The following is a 25,935-nucleotide window of genomic DNA, read 5'->3' on the forward strand; positions in this document are numbered from 1 at the left end:
CTTAAGAATACAGCTGTATATTAGAGAACAGACTACACAGCTAGGCAAGGGACTATTTACATCTCATTGTCTTTCTCATGAACTCCCACTTCCTCCCATCCCTTCCTCCTCCTTTCTCTCTTTGGTCATTCTTTAAAGTCTCAGTTTACAAGTCAGTTTTCTCTGATAACTGGTTAGTTAGATACAATGTTGTAACTAGTAAAAATGGATCTTTATACAATCTGTTGTACACCATCCATCATCCCACATCACCTCTGAATACACCGAAAGCATTTGTCTATATAAAATTTTATTTATAACCAAATAGGATTTTGTCATTAAAAATTACATAAGTAAAATGTAAATTCTCTAACTGAAGTAAAGCACAATGATCTGACAAATACATTTTAGGTAAAATTTTTAATGTTTAATCACATTATTGATAAATTTTACAACTATTTTTCAAACTCTTGGGCATCAATGCTGAGTACTGTTACTATTAAACAGTGTTATCCCATAGGTAAAGAGGTTTCCATGACTTTTAATTTGGAGAAATAACTGCTGTAGATTTAGTAATAGAAACTGTAAAAAAGAAAAAAAGTCATTAAGAATGAACATTTTAGAAAAATTATTTTAGATCCTTTATTATCAACCTTTAAATTCTGTATATGTGAATATTAATAAATTAATTTTAAAATAAAACAATGACTCACAATCTCTTTATCAAAGCAGAGGGTAGGCTCATAGAGGATCAAAGAACTATCTATCACATGGTCCTTAATTTAGCCATAGAATTAAGGAAACAATGAAAAAAATTTAATGTTCAAAACTGTTCACAATTTCAGCCCAAAGAGATTTTTTTCACCATGAAAAACAATTTAAAAATCATTTTTAATCATATGGATGTTAACAATTTATAAGAAATAAAGATGATATAAAGGAGAAATGATGATCTATCAGCATCCATTAGATTAGATGGATCTATCAGCAAAAGTATATCCCAGGAGGTGAGTCTTAAAGGATGAGACACAGTGCATTAGTTTCCTGAGGCTGCCATAACATATTACCACAAACTTGGTGGTTTAAAACAATGGAAATTTATTCTCTCACAGTTCTGGAGGCCAGAAGTCTGAAATCAAGATGTTAGGAGGACCATGTTCCCTCCAAAGGCTCTAAGAGAGGATCCTTCTTTGTCACTACCCGTTATCCAGTGGCTCCTGGTGTTCCTTGCTTGTGGCAGCATAACTCCAATCTCTGCCTCCATCTTCACATGACCTTCTTCCTTGTGTCCCTCTGTATTTTCTCCTTTTCTGTGTCTAATAAAAACACTTGTAATTGGATTTAGGGCTCACCCTAATCCAGGATGATCTCACTCTAAGATCTTTATCTTAATCACATCTGCTAAAACCTTTATTTCAAATAAGGTTACATTCTGAGGTTGCACATATCTTTTTTGGGAGGGAGGGGCACTAATAACCTACTACACGGAGCTAGCAAGGCAAAAAGGCTTATGAAAAATGAGTTATAGAAGCTGTTAAAAGGCCAGCATGGTTGGAGCCCAATAAGCAAGGTGGAGAATGGTAATGTTGAGATTGAAGAGGTAAGCAGTTACCATATCATTATAAATTATAAATGCAATGGAATCCATTAAGCACAATGGAAAGCCAAGATCTGATTAACATCACACACACACACACACACACACGCACACACACACAGAGTCTGCCTTGTACAGAATGGATTGGAGGGGACTGGCAGATGAGTTAGGATAGTTACAATAATTCTGACAAGAGATGACATGAAGGAGACTTGAACTAAGGTGGTGCAGAGATAGAGAGGATTAGACAGTTTTGACATATATTTTGGAGATAGAATGAATGGGGTTAAGTGATAGCTAGATATAGGGAGGGGAGAATGAGGTATCAAGATGATGATTTAGTTTCTGACTAGAATAACAGGGTTAGTTGAAATATCATTTACTCTGATGTGAAGGACTGACAAAGAAACAGGCAGCATTAGAACAGGAAATAACACTAGAAAAGTCCAGACTGTATATCTATGTAAATCTCAGACTGTGTAATAAATCACCCAGTGTCTTAAAACAATAGTGATTTATGATTTCTCATGATTCTGTGGGTTCAATGGATAGTTCTTCCATGATATCTCCTGGACTTATTCATGTAGCTATATCAGCTGGTGGGACTGGTCTTAGTTGGAGTAGAGAGTGGGGAAGCTGGACTTAGCTGGGATGACTGGGTCCCTCCATATAGGCTTTTATCCTCAAGGAGGCTAGATGGGCTTTCTTCAGAGCAAGTGGTCTCAGAGTTCAAGATACAGAGAACAGAAGCTACAAGGCCTTTTGAGGCCTTGCTTAGAAGTTGCAATAACAATTCCATAGAATTTTCTGTTGGTTAAAGCAAGTGACAAGGCCAGCCAAGATTTGTAAGGTAGGGGAACAGACTGCACCTCTTACTGGAAGGAGCTGTAATATGTGACCATATTAAGAAATTTGGACTCTATTCTAGGAGAAGTAGAGAAACATAAAAGTGTTTTAAGATATGGGAAACAATAAAATTCAATACCCATTCAGGATTAGAAATTCTCAGAACTACAAATAGAAGAAAATTTTCTCAAACTGACATAGGACTCTATAAAATATCCACAGCCAGCATCATACTTAATGAAAATTACCCCTAGTACTGGGACATAAGAAAAGTTGAGGCTGGGGAGCCATAGAAGGGGAGGAAATATTTGCAAACCATGTATCTGATAAAGGACTTATACACAAAACATACAAAGGCTCTCAAAATTCAATAATAAGAAAGTAAACAAACAAATGCTAAAATGGAAAACCTTTTGAATAGACATGTCACCAAAGAACATTTAGAGAGGCAAACAAGCATATGAAAAGATGGTCAACATCAATAATCATTTTTAAAATGCAAATTAAAAACCACAAAGACTTGTTCATTAATTTTCAATGCATCTTTATTTGTAATTGCCAAAAGCTGGAAAACAATCCAGTGTCCATCAACAGATAAGTACATAAACAAACTGTGATATGTCCATATGAGAGAATTCAGTTGGGCAACAAAAATGAATGAATTATTGATGCAAACTACAACATGGATGAATCTCAAAATAATCACTTTGAGTGAAATAAGTCAGACAAAAAATGCATACCATATTTCTCCACTTATATAAAACCCTAGAAAATGCAAATGAATCTACAGTGAAAGAAGCGTGGTACCTGGAGATGGGGGATGGAGGTGAGTGGAAGGGATTAAAAGAAGACATGGAAAACTTTGGTGGTAATACTCATGTTTAGTATTTCAGGAGTGGTGGTATTTTCAAGAGCGTACACATATGTTCAAACGTATCACACTGTACAGTAAAAATATAAAGTTTATTGTATGTCCATTATACTTTAATAGCTGTTTAAAAATAATAAAAGTTAGTGTTAAAGAAATGAATAAGCAAGTCACAGACTGGGAGAAAATATTCACAATACATAACTTACAAGGAACTTATACCCAGAATATATATAAACAACTTCTACAACTCAGTAATAAAAAAAGAAAACAACCCCACTTTTTTAAAGGAGTAAAAGAATTCACAAGAAAGATAAATGAACAGCCATAAGCAAATGGAAAGAAGTGCTTAATATAAAGAGTCATCAGGGAATTATAAATTAAAACCATTTTACACCACCAATAAACACTAAAATTAAAATGTGTGTCAATGCCAAATGTTGGTGAGGCTATGAAGCAACTAGCAGTCTGATAATTTCATACAAAGTAATGTACAGCTGACGCTGAACAACATGGGTTTGAACTGCACAGGTACACTTACATGCAACATTTTTGCAGTAAATACCTTGGAAAATTTTTTGGATATTTGCAACAATCTGAAAAGACCTAGAAATTTGAAAAAAACTGAAAAACAGACAATTTGGAAAAAGCCTAGAAATAACAAAAAAAATTAAGAAAAAGGTATGCAATGAATGCATAAAATATATGTAGATACTAGTCTATTTTATCATTTACTACCATAAAATATATACAAATCTATTATAAAAAGTTAAAATTTATTAAAACTTACACACACAAACCCTTACAAACTGTATATGGTGCCATCTGCAGTGAGGTGAAATGTAAACAAAGTTGCAATATTAAATCATAACTGCATAAAATTAACTGCAATATATACTATACTACTGTAATAATTTCATAGCCACCTTCTGTTGCTATTGTGGTGAGCTCAAGTGTTGAGAGCATCTGCCTAAAATGCCACGTGATGCTTATCATCTCCATGTGAGCAGCTGTCTCTCCAGTAAATTGCGTATCACAATAAGAAGTGATCTCTCGCAGTTCTCACGTATTTTTCACTGTTTAGTGCGATACTGTGAACCACGAATAAAACCATGAAACCCATACAAAGCACCACTCGTAATGCTGGAAGTGCTCCCAAGAAGCAAAGAAAAGTCATGACATTATAAGAAAAAGTTGAATTACTTAATATCTACCACAGATTGGTGTCCGCAGCTGCAGATACCCACCATTTCAAGATAAATGAATCTCAAGTAAGGCCCATTGTAATAAAAGAAAAAGAAATCCATGAAGCCATTGCTACAGCTATGCCAGAAGGCACAAAAACCTTGCAGTTTTCGTGAAATACCTTTTAATCTTATTTTGAAAATGTAGCTTTTATGTGGGTGCAGGATTGCTATAAGAAAGGCATTACCTACAGACTCTAATGATTCGAGAAAAAGCAAAGTCATTACATGACAACTTAAAGCAAAAGGAATGTGAAAGATCTAAAGCTGGAGAATTTAATGCTAGCAAAGGATGGTTTGATAATTTTACAATAGAAAAAGGTTTGGCTTAAAAAATGTCAAGGTAGGGCCTCCCTGGTGGCACAGTGGTTAAGAATCTGCCTGCCAATGCAAGGGACAAGGGTTCGAGCCCTGGCCCAGGAAGATCCCACATGCCGCGGAGCAACTAAGCCCATGAGCCACAACTACTGAGCCTGAGCTCTAGCCCGCAAGCCACAACTACTGAGCCCACGTGCCACAACTACTGAAGCCTGTGCGCCTAGAGCCAGTGCTCCGCAACGAGAAACCACGACAATGAGAAGCCCGTGCACCACAACACAGCTCGCCACAACTAGAGAAAGCCCATGCACAGCAATGAAGACCCAACACAGCCAAAAATTAATTAATTAATTTAAAAAAATGTCAAGGTATCAGGGAAATCTGTGCACCAGCCAACCTAGAGGCAGCATATGAGTTTCCAAATGCCATTAACAAAATCATTGAGGAGAAAAAATAGCTGCCTGAACAAGTTTTTAATGTGCCATATCCTAGGGAAAAAATTCCACAAAGGATATTTAAGAAAGGAAGTGAGCACCAGGATTTAAGGCAGAAAGGGATAGGCTGACTCTACTATTTTGTGTAAATGCAGTCGGGTTTATGATCGGGACTGCCCTTTTCTATAAGGTTGTAAAACAAGAAGGCCTGGGCGAAAACCCTTTTTCTGGATTGGTTCCACTGATGCTTTGTCCTTGAAGACAGGAAGCGCTTTGCCAGTAAGGGACTACCTTTTAAAGTTCTTTTGATATTGGACAATACCTCTGGCTACTCAGAACCCCATGAGTGCAATGTCAAAGGCATCAAAGTGGTCTACTTGCCCCCAAATACAATGTCTCTAACTCAACCTCTAGATTAGGGAGTCATAAGGACCTTTAAGGTTCATTACACACGGTACTCCATGGGAAGGACTGCCAACGCTATGGAAGAAAACTCTGGTAGAACATCATGGAAGTCTGGAAGGATTTCACCACTGAATATGCCATGGTTATTGTAGAAAAAGCTGTGAAAGTCATTAAGCCCAAAACAACAAATTCCTGCTGAGGAAAACTGTGTCTAGATTTGTGTATGATTTCACAGGATTTATGACAGTCAATCAAGGAAATCCTGAAAGAGATAGTTGATATGGCAAAAAAGGTAGGGGGTGAAGGGTTTCAAAACATGGATCTTGGAGAAATTCAAGAGCTAACAGACACCACACCAGAGGAATTAACAGAAGATAACTTGATGGAGATGAGTGCTTCCAAACCAGTGCCAGACGATGAGGAAGAAGACACAGAAGAAGCAGTGCCGGAAAACAAACTAACATTAGACAATCTGGCAGAAAGAAGGATTCCAATTATTCAATACTGCTTTTGACTTCTTTTACAACATGGACCTTCTATGACATGGGCACTAAAACTAAAGCAAACAGTGGAAGAAGGATTGGTACTGTATAGAAACATTTTTAGAGAAATGGAAAAGCAAAAAAGTCAGAAATTACAGTGTATTTATGTAAGGTTACACCAAGTGTGCCTGCCTCTCCTGCCTCCTCTTGGAACTCCTCTACCTCTTCCGAGGCCACTCCTGAGACAGCAAGACCAGGCCCTCATCTTCCTCCTCCTCCTCAACCTACTCAACATGAAGATAACAAGGATGAAGACCTTTATGATGACCCACTTCCACTTAATGAATAGTAAATAATCATCATGCTGTACAATTAATAAACCTCCCTGCTGTATATATGTGTGCATCTTCATGTGAAAATTTAGTAAGTGTACAGCAAGAACTATATGAAACGTTTCTGTGTCATCATCATTGCCTAAGTATTCATTGTGTAGAACACCATGTACAAGACTTGTATTGAAGTGGATAGCCTATCCTTACATAGGCATAAGGTGACTGACATTTTATACAAAATTAACAATGTTAGTTTTCTTACTGTTTGATAACTTTGTTTTCAAATGATTACATTATCATACAGTATGCTCCCCTCTCTCTAGTAATTGGAAAAACTAAGTGTCAGCCTATCATCACAGGTAAGTAGTTTTTGAGAAAATGTTAACAATGTTTCCAAAACTGTATTATGAATATGACTATAATACTGTATACCATAAAAATTTTATAACAACTCATTCATTAGTGTATAGGGTAGGGTACTGTGAAGCAACTGTATCAATTACACTAGGCTACCAGAAATCAACCATACTGCTGCTTCTTCATTATCAATGCATGAATAGCTATACCTGTAAATAAATATGAATTTCTTTTCCACATTTTACCTTTTCATTTTTAGTGTCTAGTGTTAGTAATACATGTAACATCTACAGTGTTTTGTATCATGTGAGACGATATTGATGTAGGTACCGACACACAATTCATCTTGTACACAGACAACATACACTTACGATATTGATAAACATAGTACAGTACAGTAAATGTACTTTCTCTTCCTTATGATTTTCTTAATAACATTTTCTTTTCTCTAGCTTACTTTATTGTAAGATATAGTATATAATACATATAACGTACAAAATACGTGTTAACCGACAATATATCTTATCAATAAGCTTCAGATCAACAGTAGGCTATCGGTAATATTTGGGGGAGTCAAAAGTTACATGCAGATTTTCAACTGCATGGGGGTTGCCACCTCTTCACATTGTTAAAGGGTCAACTCCATCTCTACCTTATGATGCAGCAATTCTATCTCTAGATATTTACCCCCAAATAAGCGAAAATATGTATTATTTTTTAAATCTTATAAAAGAATGTTTATATAAGCTTTATTCATAATCACCCCAAACTGAAATATTGCAAATGTCCATAAACAGGAAAATGGATAAACAAATCTTGGCATGTCCATAGAACAGAATGGTATTCTGTAATGAAAAGATATGAAATATTGATGCACATAAGACATGGACAAGCATCCCCCCACCCCAAAATTCTGAGTATAAAAAGCCATATATAAAAGAGTATATACTCATTTCTATTAATTTTAGAACTGGTAAAACTAATCTACAGCAAAAGAAATCCAAACAGTGGTTGCCTCTGGGTAGAGGGTGAGAGAGTTAAGGATTCACTGGTAAGGGACAGAAAGGATCTTCCTGACCCGATGAAAACATTTTTTATCTTGATAGGGGTGTAAATTATATTAGTGTGTGCATTTTTCAAAACGGATACTATACACTTAAGGTTCATGCATTTCACTATATGGAAATCATATTAAATAAAAATGTATTATTCAAAACATACAATATTCTCTTCACACACTTGGGCAAAATACCATAAAGAAGCTTCATAAATTTACTGGTATCCTGTTTCCACAGATAGAAATTACATTGAAATGCATATATTTTCTCCTTACTTTGCAAGTAACTCTTATTCCTATAATATTCTTGTTATGGTTCATCAAACAGAGAAAGAATAACGTCAGTGTACTGCAAAAGCTGTAACACACACACACATATACCCAACTGTATTAAGTAATTACTAAAGTTTTTTTTGACCTGCAAAAGCAGAATGCCTGCAGTTTGTTAAACAACTTTAACTACTCTCTCTCTAGCCCCAGAAAGCAAAGAATATTACCTAATACCATACTTTTATTTAAACTACCTTAGAAGGAACTTATAATTGTAGTAGAAGAATTATGATCTAATCTTTCTTAAAGCAATTATCAAGACATATGTAACTGCCTGTACATTTCAACCAACCCTAGGGTATTCCCCAGTCAACTTGAAAGACATATTTTCCATGGCAGTATCAGTAACTTCCATAAAACATATCTGATGTGGGAGAAGGGTGAAATTACTATCTTAAAGTATTTATAGGGTTTTCATTCATGCTACATTTACTCCCTCCCAGTACAGAGAGAGAATCCAGAATCAACAGCAATGTTTTCTCATTAGGTCTAAAAATATTTGCTCCCTACCACAATGAAAATGGCTTTCATTTTTTTCTGTTTATATAAATTATAAATATAAATTGAAAATGAGAATCAAAAGAGATAAAAGTATAAAACTGGAAAGAAATTTAAAATTACCTAAATGCCATTATCCTGACACAACCACCACCATTTTGATGACGATTCATTTGAACTCTATGCACACACTCACACAGACACATACTTTACATAAGTCGAATATCAAATATTTTGACGGGAATAACTTTTAAAAATAATTGTTTTCTCTCTTTTTCCTATCTCATCTCCTCCTCTCTTAAATAACCAATGCCAACAACCAGATGTATATCCTATCATATCTTTATCTGGGCTCACTGTATCAAATAAAAATATACACATGTACATACACATATAGTGGTGAGGGAGGGAGAGTTGTTATTCAGGTAACAACAGTAGGATCTTATTATAGATGTTTCTCTGCATCATGCTTTTCTCATTTTATAGTGGAAATTCCTCCAAGTCAACTGGTATGAAGCCAGTTCATTTCATTTAAACGGCTGACAATATTCCATGAAAAATGTATTCAAGCATTCCCCAGTAGATGGGTTCTCTTTTTTTCTCCTGCGTCAAAATCTGACCCTCACTAACAGGGTGAAATAATAAATGTTTGTTTTTAACTGCTAAATTCTGCGGCCATTTGTTACACAGCAATTGATGACTAATACAGCACCCAAGGTCAAAAGAAATATCAACAGTTCTATTTCTTAAGTAGTTAGGTCCAAACAATAAGTATAATACTTATGCCCTGACAATTAAGTAGCCATCCAAAAAAAAATAATCAACATATATTACAAGAAAAATATTTGTATTTTTACCTACCCCACTCATAACCCAACATAAGCGCTCGAGAGGAGTGTTTAGGGTTCATTCACTCTCAAAACATGCCATACGTCCTAGCATTCATGTACACACTTATAGTTTTTTCTCATTATGGGAAAAAAAGGAGTAGCTGAGAGGCTTTGATTTTGTTTTCCACCCCTCTCTAGATAACTGCACCATTAACTTCCTTATCTGCTTAAGCTGCATATACTAAACATAATTAAAATTTCTTACTGACGGAATCAAGCACTGTGAGCATCAAACAGTATATCCGAATAACAGCGATGCCTTAGATCTGTGCAGTCTAATACACAGCTACTAGCCACCTGGGGCTATTTAATCTAAAATAATTAAAATTAAATAAAATTTAAAATTGCATTCCTTAGATGCACTAGCCTCATTTCAAGTACTCAATAGCCACCTGTGGTTAGCAGCTGCCGTATTATACAGTGCAGATTATAGAGTATTTTCATCACTGCAGAAAGTTTACTAGAAACACTATCCTAGAGGTTAATGAAATACAGAGTATTCTTGCACTAAAGACCCCCTATATGTTATACTTTTGGTTTTCTATTTGTTACTTAGATTTTTCTGTCTTCCCCCTTATGACACTTGGTCAGTTGTCAACTTGCTGTTAATATGCCTATCTTTCACAGCTACGCCCCCCATGCACAAAGCTGCTTCCAGTTGCTGAAACCGAAAGAAACAATCAACCAAACAGAATAACATTATATCCAAAGTGGATTCTTAAGAAAAGGCCCTTAGAACCTAAAATCTCATCACAATGCTTTTGATTTTTCAGAGTCCTCTTTTCCTTTCTTTCTAATTCTCAGACCTGTTCAAGATATGGTAAATGAATTGTTAGTTACAGTATAGTTGTTCCTCACTATTCATGGGTTTTGCACTTGCAAATTCATTTACTCACTAAAATTTATTTTTAACATCAAATCAATACTCTCAGTCATTCCTGGACATGCACAGAGCAGCAAAAAATTTAAGTTGCCAGAAGCACACTCTCCCAGCTAAGGTCAAACAATGGACCCTATGCCTTCTTGTTTTAGCTCTCATACTACAAACAAGTTTCCTTTTCATGGTCTATTTAGGCACATTTAAAAATATTTCTGTGTTTTCTGTTGGTGTTTCACTGTTTAAAATGATCCCCAAGTATAGTGCTGAAGTGCTGTCTAGTGTTTCTAAATGCAAGAAGGCTGCAATGTGCCTTACAGAGAAAATATGTGTTATTGGATAAGCTTCATTCAGGCAAGAGTTATAGTGCTAATGGCTGTGAGTCCAATGCTAATGAATAAACAGTATACACAAAGTAAGGTGTCTTTAAACAGAAATGCATATAAAGCAACATTATGTATTGACTGGTTGATGAAAATCTGTAACAAGAGGCTAGCAGGAACTTAACTCTGAGTTACAGTGAAAGATCCACCAGACTGGTAAAATCTAAAAATCATCCATAGAAGTGATGGGAAGAACACAATGCACAACTACTTTCATACACTGCCAGTCAGAGTATAAATTATACATCTATTTTGTAAAAACAGTTTTGCATTACCAGATAAATGTTGAACACACATATCCTCTATGATCCAGCAATTGTAAACCAAGGTATATACCCTAAAGAAACTCTTGTATGTGTGCACCAGGAAAAAACATAGAAGAATATTCATAGCATCTTGTTCCTAAGAGCAAAAACTATAAAAAACTCAAAAGTCTATCAACTGAAAAATGGATAGATATATTTTGGCATACTTATATACTGGAACACTAAACAGTAGTGAAAACTAACAAACTATAATTATACTCGGCAACATTAATATCATAATGTTAAGCAAACAAACAAAAAGCTAGCCAAAGAAGATGTATAATGAGTGAGTCAATATATATTATATTTATATAAAGCCAAAGCCAGACAAAACTTAAATCACAGGAATTTATAAACATATACATATATAATACTATGAGAATATGCTTAACAAAATATGAAATAATAATTACTGGGGTGGGATTAGAGGATAGATATAAGATGGGGCTCACAGGAAGCTTCAAAGGTTGTAGCAGTTTTCCATTTCTAAAGATGGTTGACAAGTAAACAGGTATTTGCTTTATTATTCTTTATATTTTATATATAAATGTGTGTGTATTCTTTGGATATATATTTTGCAATTAAACACTTAAAACACCAGGTGATCCAAAAAGGTTTGTAAACTAAAAAAACAACTAAAAAGGAAAAATAAGTAGAGACTAGGTTTCCAAGAATTACACTAGAATAAAAAATAAATAAAGTAAGTTTTATTTACCCATCTTCTTTACCTATCAGAGCATTAATTTCCTCAAGGATGTGGACATAAGTGCTAATGCTGAAAGTGTAATATAACTGAAAAATGATTATTTTTTAATTCAGATGACATCGGACACCACTTGTCAAGGAAACAATTTAGCTCATGGTCCTGATGTCATCTAAATATACTAGTTTAGTAAAATAACAAACTATATTAAGCTTATTTTCCCTAAAAGGCAGTTACTGAATCACTGAGTCAAAGTTGAATTTACTAACATCTCCTTAAATATTTACAGAATGACTTGAGTTTAAGTGCAGAAGTCACAACCTCTGCTCAGATCAGTACTCTGATCAATTACTACTCAGAACACTAACAGCACCTTAACCAGTTCTTTTTAGTTAACATTTTCCTCAAAACGTAACAAGAAACTTAGTTTTGCATCATTAGTAATCCAGAAAAATCATAAATTAGATTTTAAATGTTCCAGTAGAGAGAAGTATAAAGTCTATGCTTCATCAAATTCCACACTGTATTTGCCTATGAAATAAAAATTCTTCCAAAATGTAAACAAACAAAAAAAGAGGAAATAAAAATTTACCTCTGGGACTTCCCTGGTGGTCCAGTGGTTAAGACTCTGCGCTCCCAATGCAGGGGGCCTGGGTTTGATCCCGGGTCAGGGAACTATATTCTGCATGGTGCAACTAAAAGAGCCCAAGAGCCCGCATGCCGCAACTAAGGCCTCACACAGCCAGATAAATAAATTAAAAACAAAAAAAAATTTACCTCACAATTTCAAAGACTGAATAAACTATTAATGGAATCTAGATAACTGATCAGTTAAGTGCATGCCTATTTAAAATCTGACTTCTGAATGGTATCAAGAGCTACACATAATCTTACCTGGGGAGGGTAGTTGCTCTCTGAAGACCACCGTGAAGACTGGTCATTTGGCTTATCCACTAAAATGTTCCTGAAATAAAGAAATTAAAATTATAGCAATTAATTAAAAGAATAAGTGAACAGGCATATGCAAAAAGAGAAATAATCTACCAGATGCTAAAATTATCACAAAGTTATATAATACCTGGAACTTGAATAAGAAGAGAAAATTAAACAGAATAAGAAACACAGAAAATGTCTAGTAATTTAAAAATTTTAAAATATGATAAAGGTAGCATTTTAAACAATTGAAAAAAGTACTATATACATATGCATATATGTGTGTGTGTGTGTGTGTGTATAGCTCTACTTCACATCAAGTGACAAAATGAACTATAGTTGTTTTTAGGAATTTAAGGTAAATAAAGTAATAAAATATCTAATAATTAATAAAATACTCTCTCCCTCTCTCTCTCTCCCCCCTCCCTCCCTCCCTCTCCCTCTCTCTCTCTATTTTTATATATATATATATATATATATATGTATATAAAATTAATCTTTGGATCAAAAAGGTCTTTTAAGCCCAGCACCAAAAACAGAACTGTGAAAAAAGGAACTGATATAAGTAACTTTGGAAGACAGTGCTCTCACTGGAAACTGTAAAGTTAAAGACAAATAGAACCATACACAAAAACTGTATTTTACAGACTTCCCGGTGGCGCAGTGGTTAAGAATCCGCCTGCCAATGCACGGGACATGGGTTCGAGCCCTGGTCCAGGAAGATCCCACATGCCATGGAGCAGCTAAGCCTGTGCGCCACAACCACGGAGCCCACGCTCTAGAGCCTGCATGCCACAACTACTGAGCCCACGTGCTGCAACTACTGAAGCCCGCACGCCTAGAGCCCGTGCTTCGCAACAAGGGAAGCCACCACAATGAGAAGCCCACACACTGCAACAAAGAGTAGCCCTCACTTACCGCTACTACAGAAAAGCCCGCACACAGCAACAAAGACCCAACGCAGCCAAAATTTAATTAATTAATTAAAAAAACTGTACTTTATTTGATAAAGTTATTTCTCGGAGGGATATGGGTTAATTCTGAAACACTTTACATGTATACTGGGGTCAAACAAATAAGTAAATGAACGGTAGATGATGGGAGTCAAGCTTCTCACTTCGAGTGGGAAGCTACAGAAAAGCAAGGGCATGGAGGTTGGAATGATCCTGATGGTACTGAAATAGAGTCAGAGACATCAGTGTGAACTCATATTTAGGTTTATATAGATACAGATTCAGAAGTAATTATATGTGAATGTGCGTACATATACCCATGCACACTGACACAAACAGTATTCCTAGCTCTGTTCACTAATAGAGACTAGAAGCAGTGACACCCCCAGTAGCAGTGAGTACACCAATGCCGAATCTTGGTTTCTACATACCACAGTCCAATAGAAGGAAACAGGGATTCTTGGGGAGGTAGCTGATTCTAGGATTAGAGCAGGGAATCCAGAAGATTAGCCTAGAGCATGTTGTAGTGCTCAAAACAACAACAGCAAAAGGAAGGTGGGGGCATGTCAAAGGGACACAGAGGAGCCAACATGAAAGAATGAATGGCCAAAGCTAAAATAAACAACAAAATAAATAACGTAGTATTGGATTAGAACCCAAAGTATAAATATCCCTGAGTCCATACTGATATAAATAACCCCAGTCTAACAATCAGAAAAACACCAGACAGATTCAAATTGAGGAACATTCAACAAAATACATGACCAGTACTCCTCAAAACTCTCAATATATTGAAAAACAAGGAAAGACTGAAAAACTGTCACAGAGCAGAGGAGAGTAAAGAGACAAGACAACTAAAAGTAATGGTATCTTGGATGGGATCCTGGATCAGAAAGAAAACGGTGGAAAAACTAATGAAATCCAAATAAAATGTGGTATTTAGGTAATAGTAATGTATCAGTGTTGGTATCTTGGTCATGACAACTGTACCATGGTAATATAAGATGTTAGCAATAGGAGAAACTAGGTGAGGGGCATATGGGAACTTCGTACTATCTCTGCAACTTTTCTGTAAATCTAAAATCATTCTAAAATAATGTGCCTTCTCAAAGGCCCATTTATTTATCTATCTTAAAATATAGATCTATACCTGTCACAGAGAAAGTTATTCTTTTTGACTTAATAAATGTCAAAAAAATAACTTTTTTTAAAAGGCAATACTATAAGGAAAAGAATTTTCTTTACATATACATCTCACAAAGGTAAAACATTAATACATAAAATAACCTCAAACAATACTAAAAGGTAAAAACCAACTAGAAAAATATAGGCAACATAAAACACAAAAGGCTAATTAAAATATGAATGAAGAGCACTTAAACATAAATACCCCATATGAAAATAGGTAAAACCCAAACATTCGAAATCAATAACCAAAAATTAGAGATTAAGACAAATATATATATTAACCCTATAAAATTGGGCCTACACTCTCAAAACAACATGTGTTTTAATCATAATTGCAGCTGTTGGCCAGAGCTGGTAAAATGCCACTCTCATATTTTGCTGGTAGAAATGCAAATTGATACAACTTTTCAAGAGAGAATTTTAATATTATATTAAAAAATCATTTCAAATATGCATATGCTTTTAAATAAAAATGGTAATGACGTCAGCCACGATGACAGTGATGATGTTTGCATCTAACATTTCTGAGCTTTTATGACATCTCAGACACTGGTCTAAGTGCTTTCCATACATAAACTATTACCGTCAAAGCACAGATTAAGAAACTGAGAGAGATAAATTAATTTGCCTAAGCATACACACCTAAGAAATAATAATTTGAACCCAAGGCAGTCTGACTCTAAAGCCAACGCTCCTAATCACCAAACTATACAGCCTCAGAATTATTCCACTTCTTGGAACTTAACCTAAAAAATAATCCAGGGGATTTAAATCATCCACATTCATCACAATACAATTTATAATAACAAACTGTGAACAACCTAATTGTCTAACAACAGAGGATGCGTTAAAACAAATTATGAAATATCTGTTACAAAATACCATGTAATCATAATGTATTCTACAGCCTGACTTTAATATTGTTGGAAAATGTCCACTACATAGTGAGTGAAGGGAAAAGGTAGTTTATATACTGTAAATCAAGTGTTGTAAGTAATAATAATATTCATGCATGAAGAGAAAAGACAAAGAAGATATACTAAATTGTTAATGTAGTTCTCAATGGTGAGATTTCAGTGACTTTCTTCCTTCTTTGTGCTTTTTTGTACTTTTCAAATATTCTAAAATTAACACATCTGACACATTATCAGAAAAAAAGGTGTGTTTTATTAAGAATGAATTACAAAGCAAAGATGAGAACTCTATGAAAACACTGCAGTACAGTTAAAAGCTAAAGCTAAAAAACTAGGAAAAAAATCACTCTGACATGAATGTTATAAAGCATGAAAGAAAACCTAATATATTATAACTATGATAAATTGGGACCGCAAAAATCACAAAGTATAATAAATTGGAGGAGGGGAGATCAAATGCAATGTGAGTTAATTTCATCATTTTTCATAGCTCCTAAGAATAATGTTTCTGAAATTAAGAAAAAGAGACTCAAGCATACTTAAGTTTAGAATAAAAACATACTACATATCTTACAAATTATTTGAGACAGAATATCAACAACAAAAAATAGTAAAAAGAAGGAAATAAAAGATTAAATGAAAGCAGGACACATTAAAAACAGAAAATTTTAAATAAAATGACAATATTAATACCAAGCATCTAGTACAGTCATACATATAAATGGTCTAAAATAACATAGTAAGATACCCTTTGGACTGGGTGAATAGTACTAACATTACTATTACACGAAGGCACACACACAATAACAGTGACTCATGACAGAAAGATATATAAGGCAGACACAATCTTTGTAAAACTAGGAGGAAGTTAAAGAAAAAGTATTAACTGGGATTAAAGGGGTCAAAGGTAGAGATTTAAAAATACAATTTAAAAAAGTATGAACTGGATGAAAACAATAACTATAAAATAATAGTTCAAGCCAAGATTGTGAGTCTTAATGAATTAAACGAAAACAAATATAAAGCAAAACACAGTAAATATCAGAAGAAACTGATAAAAAAACAGTAGCAGGAAATTAAAGTCTCTCAGCATCTAGAAAATTAATAAACAAACAACTATATAATGTCAAAGTAGTGGTAAGGATTAATAGTACTATGAAGAAAAATAAAGCAAAGTAGAAGAGAAACAGACCTGAACAATATGAGGGAGCTAGCCATGTCATAATCTGAAAATTGAGCAGATGGATCACTAAACGCAAAGTTAAGGGGGCAAACAGTTACAATATGTTATGGTCTTGTAAATTTTTTTTTTTTTCCTGTGGTACGTGGGCCTCTAACTGTTGTGGCCTCTCCCGTTGCGGAGCACAGGCTCCGGACACGCAGGCTCAGCGGCCATGTTTCACGGGCCCAGCCACTCCGCGGCATGTAGGATCTTCCCGGACCGGGGCACGAACCCATGTCCCCTGCATTGGCAGGCGGACTCTCAACCACTGCGCCACCAGGGAAGCCCGGTCTTGTGAATTTTGAAATGCCTATTAAACAGCCCATTAGAGATCCAGCAGTTGGATTATCTGAAGCTGAAATTCAAGGAAAATGCCAGAGCTGAAAAAAATATAGAGAAACATCAGTATATCAAATGCTAAAATATTTAGAGCTATGACACTGAGTGAAATGACTCAGGGGATAAGAGAGAGCTAGAAAAGAAGCTGAAGGACTGATTAAGCTCTGGGGGCCCATTATTTAGGGGGGCCAGAAGAGAAAGATCAAGCAAAGGAGACTGAGAAGGGCCAAAGGTGAAGAAGATGAAAACCTAGAAACTGTAGATGCCAACTGAAGAAAGTATTTTGAGAACAAATATGTGAAAACTATGTAAAATGCTGCTAAGAAGACAGGGTCTGGGAGGTATTCACCCTCATATGCCTAACTCGAAACTTAAATGCTGCCAAACAGAAAGTGCCTAATAAATATTTGATAGATATGAACAAATAAATAAACAGTACTAAAAGGAAAAAAATTAAAGTGGTTCCATCAAAGCATAGAGTATATGAATCCTTATTATCTGTAATTTAAAGTTTATACTAAGATAAAAGAGAAATATGTATACTTGAAACTAATATAATATTGTGTATCAACTATACAATTAAGAAAAAAGAGAAATATGATACAGACCAGAAACAAGGTGCAGCCTAAGGGGGCTTGGAAAGATGGAAGCTTGAAGATATTCCTCATGATCTCCAGCCCAACACTAAGTCAACTACTAAGTACCTCTCTTAAGTCCAGAAGGTGACAGAGGCCAGAACCAGAACTTTAAGAATTACCACAAAAGCTTGGCCCTAAGAGGACCATGAGATCCATGGATGCCTCTTTCCCCAAGAAAAAGGCATCAACTAAACGAGCATTCCTGGGACAACTGGCTGTCTCCCTGGCCCACAAAGATCTTCAGGAGAGCTTTAGCCCTCTAGATGAGAATGTACTTGCCCTCTTAGCCGAGGACATCTAGTTGCTGAGAGGTCTCTCCTGGTGACCTACAGAGAACTAACAATATAGGATATGGTATATCAAAAGCCACAAGACAAAGACTGCCAGACTGCCCACTCTCTCTGAGGTATCAGAAGCCTCACCCAAAAAGTACACAGTACAAAAACGTTTGTATAGAAAATTGTACAAAAAGAGCCAAGAAAATTTATGAAAAAGAATAGTGAGAGCTTCCCTGGTGGCGCAGTGGTTGAGAGTCCGCCTGCCGATGCAGGGGACACGGGTTCACGCCCCGGTCCGGGAAGATCCCACATGCCGCGGAGCAGCTGGGCCCGTGAGCCATGGCCGCTGAGCCTGCGCGTCCGGAGCCTGTGCTCCGCAACGGGAGAGGCCACAACAGTGAGAGGCCTGCATACCGCAAAAAACAAAAACAAACAAACAAAAAAAACAGTAGTGATTGGTATAGGAATAGATCAATAGCTAAGAAACAAAAATCCAGAAATTGAGCCCTGTGTGGATGAGAATTTAGTATTTGATGAAGGTGATATTTTATTTCAATGGGAAATGACAGTTCATATTTAAGAGACGCTTATACAACTGAATATCCACTGGAAGAAAATAAGTTAACCCCTATCTAATATCATATACAAAATTCCAATTAAAAATTTAAACATACATATATACATAAACATATTAGAAAAAAATTTGAGGGCCAATATGTACAACCAAAAGCGTTAGTGAGATCTCAGAAGCTTTAAAACGAAAAAGTTATTTGATTACAAAAAACTTTTGAATTTTGTATTGTAAAAAACACCATAAAGAAAGATAGGAAACAAGCAATAGTTTAGGGAAAAGTGTTTGCAACCCGTAAGACTAATAAAGTATTCCTACCGAAGATATGCAAAACACTTTCACATTGTGAATAAGATGAACAACAAAATGAAAAATGAGCAGAATGCATGTCACTGAAGAGTCATTAAAATGGCTAGTAAACAGCAACAAAATTTTTTTTTTCTAAATCCCTGTGTATTGTTTGTGTCAGGGAAAACAAATTAACATAGTAAGGTATCTTTTTTCACCCATCAAATTGATGAAATTAAATCCCTACTTAACAGGAGATCAGGGAGAAACTGTGGACATGTCCATTACTCCAACCTTGATGGAAAGTCAATTTGCAACATCTATCAAAATTCTAAATGTACATATTCTTTCACCTGGCACTCTCAGAATCTATCCCATAAAAATAAGACCATCAGTACATAAAGATCTACGTATAGAGACTCAAAAATGAGTCTGTCTAATGCAGCGTTTTTTGTAGTAGCAGGGAAATGATTAAGTCATAAAACACATGTATCATGGAACACTATACTGCCATTATAAAGAATACTTCAGATCTATGACAGGTAACTTGGAGGGACTTTTGCAATGTAAGATACAAAGAAGCATGTATGATTTCATTGTTAAAAAAACACTATTATTTATATATATTTGTATACAATTATATTAACAACCATGTGTGATATGATCTAATTTGTATTAAATTATATAAAGCAAGCACACATATAAGCCAAAAATGAAGCATAAATATCATTAAGGGGTTTAGCTTATCTTCTTATAATTGTTGTATTCAGATTTTTATAATAAACATTATTTATATAACATTAAATTATTTTGAAAATGTTACGGTTGAGATGACAACAAGCTTTCCATATTTATGGAAAACTGACTACATTGTCATCAGATGATCAAATCAGGCTCAACTTTTCTTTCTTTTTAAAGACATAGGAGATGGAGAAGCAATTAATAAAGGCTTACTGCCTCTTAAAATTTTTAAGTGACAGATGATCTCTCAAAGCTTAGTCAGCTGTAGACTGTTTTTAATTCTCCCTCCCAGATGTTCCTTCCTGAAATCCATTTCCATTCTCCTGGAAAGCAAATGAGAAACTAGTTGAGGGCAGTGACTATTAACGTTAGCCCTTCATCAACAGAAACACAGCCAGTATGGTAGCATTCTATAAAACATGTTCTTCTTTACTATCCTTCCTCATACTTCCCAAAGACCTATAAGGACCACCATCATTACTGGTATAGCTTTTCCTTCTTCTAACTCTCAGTAGAGACATTAACCTCTTTTACTACATATTGTTAATCATGATACTAGTTCACTATCCCTGACCTCTAGTTCACTATCCCTGATCTCTAACAGGGGAAATATCCCATCCACAGCCTCTGCTGAAGGAGCAATCATAGACACTGATGTTTTGTACTTGTGACTCTCCCTTACAACTATCTCAATGACAGCTAACCTAGGTTAGCTAATGACCTATGACGGGAGATGGAATGGGCCAGTACGAAATAAAATTATAAGACAGAAACATGTATAAGTAAACAGAACCAATGAAACAGAGAAAAGATATACAAAATAAGTATAAGAGATACAAGAGAAAGAATAAGCCGGTCAGTAGTAAGATAAGACTGTAGGAGACATAAAACAGCAGAGACTCCAAGGAATAACAGAGAATAGAAATTAATGGCTTTTTAGTTCTAGCTGCCAGGAGGCTCTGTTTCTGGCAACCAAAAGAATGTGATCAAAATACCCTTCTAGGTACTCCATGACTAATTTTAACATTTTAACCATTGTCTGGGAAAATAAATGATAAGCAAAAAAAAAATGTTACAGAAGACACAATTCATATAGTTTCATATAGAAACTATATGATCCAAATAACAAAGATTAATCTACTAAGATTAAGCTCAATATATGCCATTGTAAAATATATTTAAAATGCAAATAATAACTAATGGAGAACTGGTCAATGAGAACTAATAAAAGAGATGGGCTGAGGACTAAAACGGTTTCCTTTTTTCATCAGTGTTAATTTAATTTTAAAAAGGTACATTTTTATTCCTACCAATGCAGTATGAAAACCGAAGGTAATAAAAATGAGCCACATTAAGTCTCTTGAACATAGATAGACTACAAAGGCAAGGCTGTAATTAATTTTTTCAATTAGGACTATAAAAATTTATAGTGAAACACATGGACAATTGAAATATGGAATACAATGTTAACTTTTTCCAAGTTACATGTCTCTATTTTGCAAAATTTTTAATGTAGTATATCTATATAAACTACCAAATGTCAGGAACAAACTATTAAAATTCATCATGAGAAGAAAATTTATTGAACATTTTGGGTTCAAGTCAGCAAATTAAAAATCGTTTTTTTTTATTAAACATGCTCAAATCCTAAGTCTGCTTGGCAATATCTTTTAAACTGCTGCTCTTAAGAATACTTAAAATAAACATAAAAAGCAGCACTTGAGCAAAAAAATGGAGCACTTAACTTTTTTTCTGCTAATGGATGCTCAAGATACTTAACAGTAAATCCAGTTAATTTTAAATCGAGAGTTTTGGATACTCAAAAGCTACCTCTAATTTTGATGTGAAGAAGTCAGTCAAGCAGAGTATGTAAAAGAGTGTGGAAGGATTCAATCTGTGAATATCTTCCTTTTGGTAGTTTTAAAACACCCTACTAAAACCTGTGCCCTTCTGTTGAATGACGTGATAAAATGCATCTAGAAGAAATCAGCTTTGACTAAGAATCATAAGACCCTGGAGCTTGGTCACTAATTGGTTGGATAACCTTAAGCACATCATGTAATCTCGTAGGACTTTAATTCCTTTATCTGTAGTGTAAAAGGAAACGTTGAATTCCTTGATCTCAAGTTTCTTCCAGCTCTAATCAGGGCAGTGCATTGCACAACTCTAGGAAACACCATTCATGAGGCCATGTTAACATTCTACAATTCCATGAAAAGATTTCACATCCTTTATTCAACGTATCATGTAAAATCCTCCTCCTACACAGCAGTCAATAACAACACACAATGCATTGATTATAATACAGCTTCCATTATCTGTAAACACTCTTCCGGGGTAACACCACAAAAGTACAAGAATGGGTACCTGTGGCCAAGGGGATTATGATCTATTTTTAGTAAATAATAAATGTACTTAGCATAAAATTTATGACACAAAAACATATACAATAAAAAGCCAATTCAAAATGCAAAATAGAAATCAACTCAAATCAATTCTGAATAGTCACAGCTGTACTGTGTTAAAGAGTATACTATAAAAAGTATAGCTTCTCCAAAAATCACTTGTACACTCACTTTCAAATACTTCCCAATCTTCACACCAAATACTTCCAAATTTTCACACAGGAGCATGGTAAAGAGGGGGCCCTACCATAAGCTGGAGTTATTCAACGAATATTTACTGATCCCTATATGCCAGACATTGTGCTAGGCTCTGGGAATACACTGGTATTTAAGATAGAAAAGATCCCCACTTGCGATGCTAACGTTCAAATGAGAAGCAGCAGAAAGTTAACAGGTACAGCTGCAAACAAGGTAATTACAGATTGTGATAAATGCTATAAAAGAAATAAAAAGGGAGCTGCACTAGGACAGAGGAGTTCTTTTACTCGAAGTGGTCCCCAAAATGCTAATTATGCTAATTAGAAGGATCCACTCATGGAAAAATAAAGGAAAAGTCAATTCTTCACAAAGAAACCAACACGCTCAAAATCACAGCAACAGGAAATAATCTGACCATGGAAATCTGAGAACTGGATAAAGTCAGATAATGTCCTCACAGGTCCCAAGATAAGGTAAAGCAAAGAAAGCATGAAATCTCTAAGGGGGCCTGAGAACATTCATAAAATGCTGAGTCTAGACCCTAAGAGGATTTCAGAACTATCCTGCAAATATTTTCTTACTTTTAGAAGGACAGAAACCCACTCTGAAGAGAAACTGCAGGGAATAGAAAATAAATTAAGCAAAGCATAAAGAATGACAACCCCCAGGAAAAGTAAGATTCATATTCTAGGTGGGCAAAGGTCCAAGCGATACAGAACTCAAAACATATCACACAGCAAAATACATTTAAAGGTTCCTCTCCAGAAAGCAAAATACTTGCAAAGCATAGATATAAAGGTGAAAAGCTTTACTACATCTCAGAAGTCCAAATTTAAAAAACATTTCACAAAGTAGCGAGATCTTGAGCCCCAAAAGCTCAGAACTACACTTGTCCGTCCCTTCTGCCTACAGTTCTTCCTTCTAAAACTACTGGAAGGGAATTCCCTGACAGTCCAGTGGTTAGGACTCCTCGCTTTCACTGCTGAGGCTGCAGGTTCAATCCCTGGTTGGGGAACTAAATCCCACAAACCGCACTGCGCGGCCAAATAAATAAATAAATAAAATAAAACTACTGGAAACCCGTACTTGCTTAAACACTAGAAACTTAAAATGAAAGCACACACTAAGAAATTATAGGAAAAATAATATATGTGAAATAAATAATATTCTAACAGATAATAAAAACACATGAGAAAAATGTGGCCACAAAAAAAAGATGAACATTATTAACTATTATTTCAATATGAACTAAAAGAAATTAAGAAAATAGCTGAAGGGCTTCCCTGGTGGCGCAGTGGTTGAGAGTCCGCCTGCCGATATAGGGGACGCGGCTTCGTGCCCTGGTCCGGGAGGATCCCACATGCCGCGGAGCGGCTGGGCCCGTGAGCCATGGCCACTGAGCCTGCGCTTCCGGAGCCTGTGCTCCTTAACGGGAGAGGCCACAACGGTGAGAGGCCCGCGTACCGCAAAAAAAAAAAAAAAAGAAAGAAAATAGCTGAAGCTTTATTAAGCAGTAATAAATCAAAATTACAACGGTTCAGGGCTACCCTGGTGGCGCAGTGGTTGAGAGTCCGCCTGCCGATGCAGGAGATGCGGGTTCGTGCCCCGGTCTGGGAAGATCCCACATGCCGCAAAGCGGCTGGGCCTGTGAGCCATGGCCGCTGGGCCTGAGCGTCCGGAGCCTGTGCTCTGCAGCGGGGGAGGCCACAGCAGTGAGAGGCCCTGGTACCGCAAAAAAAAAAAAAAAAATTACAACAGTTCAGAAATAATATGACTAGACAGTAGGAAGAGCTAGTAAGACTCAAATGAGGGAAAATAGGTTTTTTCAGAAAACAGACTAAATTAGAAAGAACTAATTAGACTAGACTGTTAACTAGACTTATTGTGGTAACCATTACATAATATATACAAATATCAAACATGCTGCACACCTGCAATTAATATAATGTTGTATGTCAACTGTACCTCAACTAAAACACACACACACACAAAGAATATACTCCCTCCTCCCCCAACCCTGCCCAAAAAAGCCCAATGAAGAAAAAACAGATTAGAAAGTGAGTAAAAATAATGAAACACACAAAAGAAAGCAACAGTAAGTAGGTGATCCAATAAATATGTAATTGGAACCAGACAGTATTTCAAACTGTGCTGCAAGCAAATCTTCCTAAAATAAGACCTGAATCTACATACTGAAAGGATACATGGTATATTAGGGAAATTCAACTGAGAATATTCCTACTATAAACTATTAGATTTTAAAGACTTTAAGCATCCAGGTAGAAAGACCAAGTCTCTTATAAGAAAAAGAAAATTATAGTTTCAAGAAACTTCACAACAGCTGTTTTGTACACAAAACAATGAAACAAAAAGTAGTAAGATCCTCAAGCACAAAAAGATGTGAGCCTGGGACTTTACATACAGTCAAACTGTCCTTCAAGTTTACAGGCATAGATAGTTAACAACATATAAACGTTCCTTGAGCCCTTCCTGAGACCTACTAAAGAACAAACTATACATATTCAAGAAATGACTTGAAAAGTTTCAAAGTAAAATCAACTATAGAACTAAAACTAACCATGAAGATATGGATGACCTAACAATATGTAAGTATGTTCTACAGCAATGTAGAAAGGATAGATCTATGAAAAATGGGAGAAGAATGTAGAGAATAAGTAGAAGTCAGAATATGCTTCACAAATACTAACCTTTAGAAGGAAAGATCATCATTTACAACTAGATGCTGGGATAGAGGGAAGAAAGAAGAGGAGGTTCCCAGCTAAGTTCCTCAGGGAGACTTAAGTGTTACATAAAAAGACACTGGATTGAAGGAAACCAAAAAACAAAAATGCAAGGCACCCTAAATGCCAAAAGAAACTTGTTTTAATAAGAAAAAGATCAAAGAAAAAAGACAACATAGTGAAAGATTTTGCATGTGCGCACATTTGTGTAAAATATGCCACAAAACATTAGAATAGAATTGACATCAAACGTATCAATAAACATAAATGGCCTTAACACATTTTTTCTTAATTTTTAAGAAAAAAGTTAACAAGGCAAAAATCCAATTCTGTAACATATATAAGAGACATAAGTAAAACAAAGTGATTCCAGAAGTTATATATTTTTAAAGGATTAGCAAAGACACATCAAGCAAATGCAAGTAATAATAAAGCAGGGTTCAAATTTAATTTCACATAAGATGAAATTCAGAGCCTTAAGCAAAAATAGAAGAGTACTTTATAATAAAATACTATATTTTATAATACACATTAATGGTAGATATTACTAACAAAAATTTTTTTAAAACACTGAAATGAAAAAACACCCCTTCAACTGAAAATAAAATTTCTATTAAAAAT

The 25,935-nt window shown here is 35.3% G+C and overlaps 1 protein-coding gene across 4 annotated transcripts in view; it reads right to left on the reverse strand.

Annotated features, from left to right (window-relative positions):
* MKLN1 (muskelin 1) overlaps positions 1-25,935 on the reverse strand; it is a 357,649-nt gene that overhangs the window by 121,065 nt on the left and 210,649 nt on the right. For all 4 annotated transcript variants that reach the window (XM_060305303.1, XM_060305305.1, XM_060305304.1 and 1 more), the window contains one exon: positions 12,800-12,869. In XM_060305303.1, coding sequence (XP_060161286.1) covers positions 12,800-12,869 — 70 coding nt within the window. The remainder of the gene's footprint in view (positions 1-12,799; positions 12,870-25,935) is intronic.

Source organism: Globicephala melas, chromosome 9 (genome assembly GCF_963455315.2).
Source record: "Globicephala melas chromosome 9, mGloMel1.2, whole genome shotgun sequence".
NCBI classification, from domain to species: Eukaryota; Metazoa; Chordata; class Mammalia; order Artiodactyla; family Delphinidae; genus Globicephala; species Globicephala melas.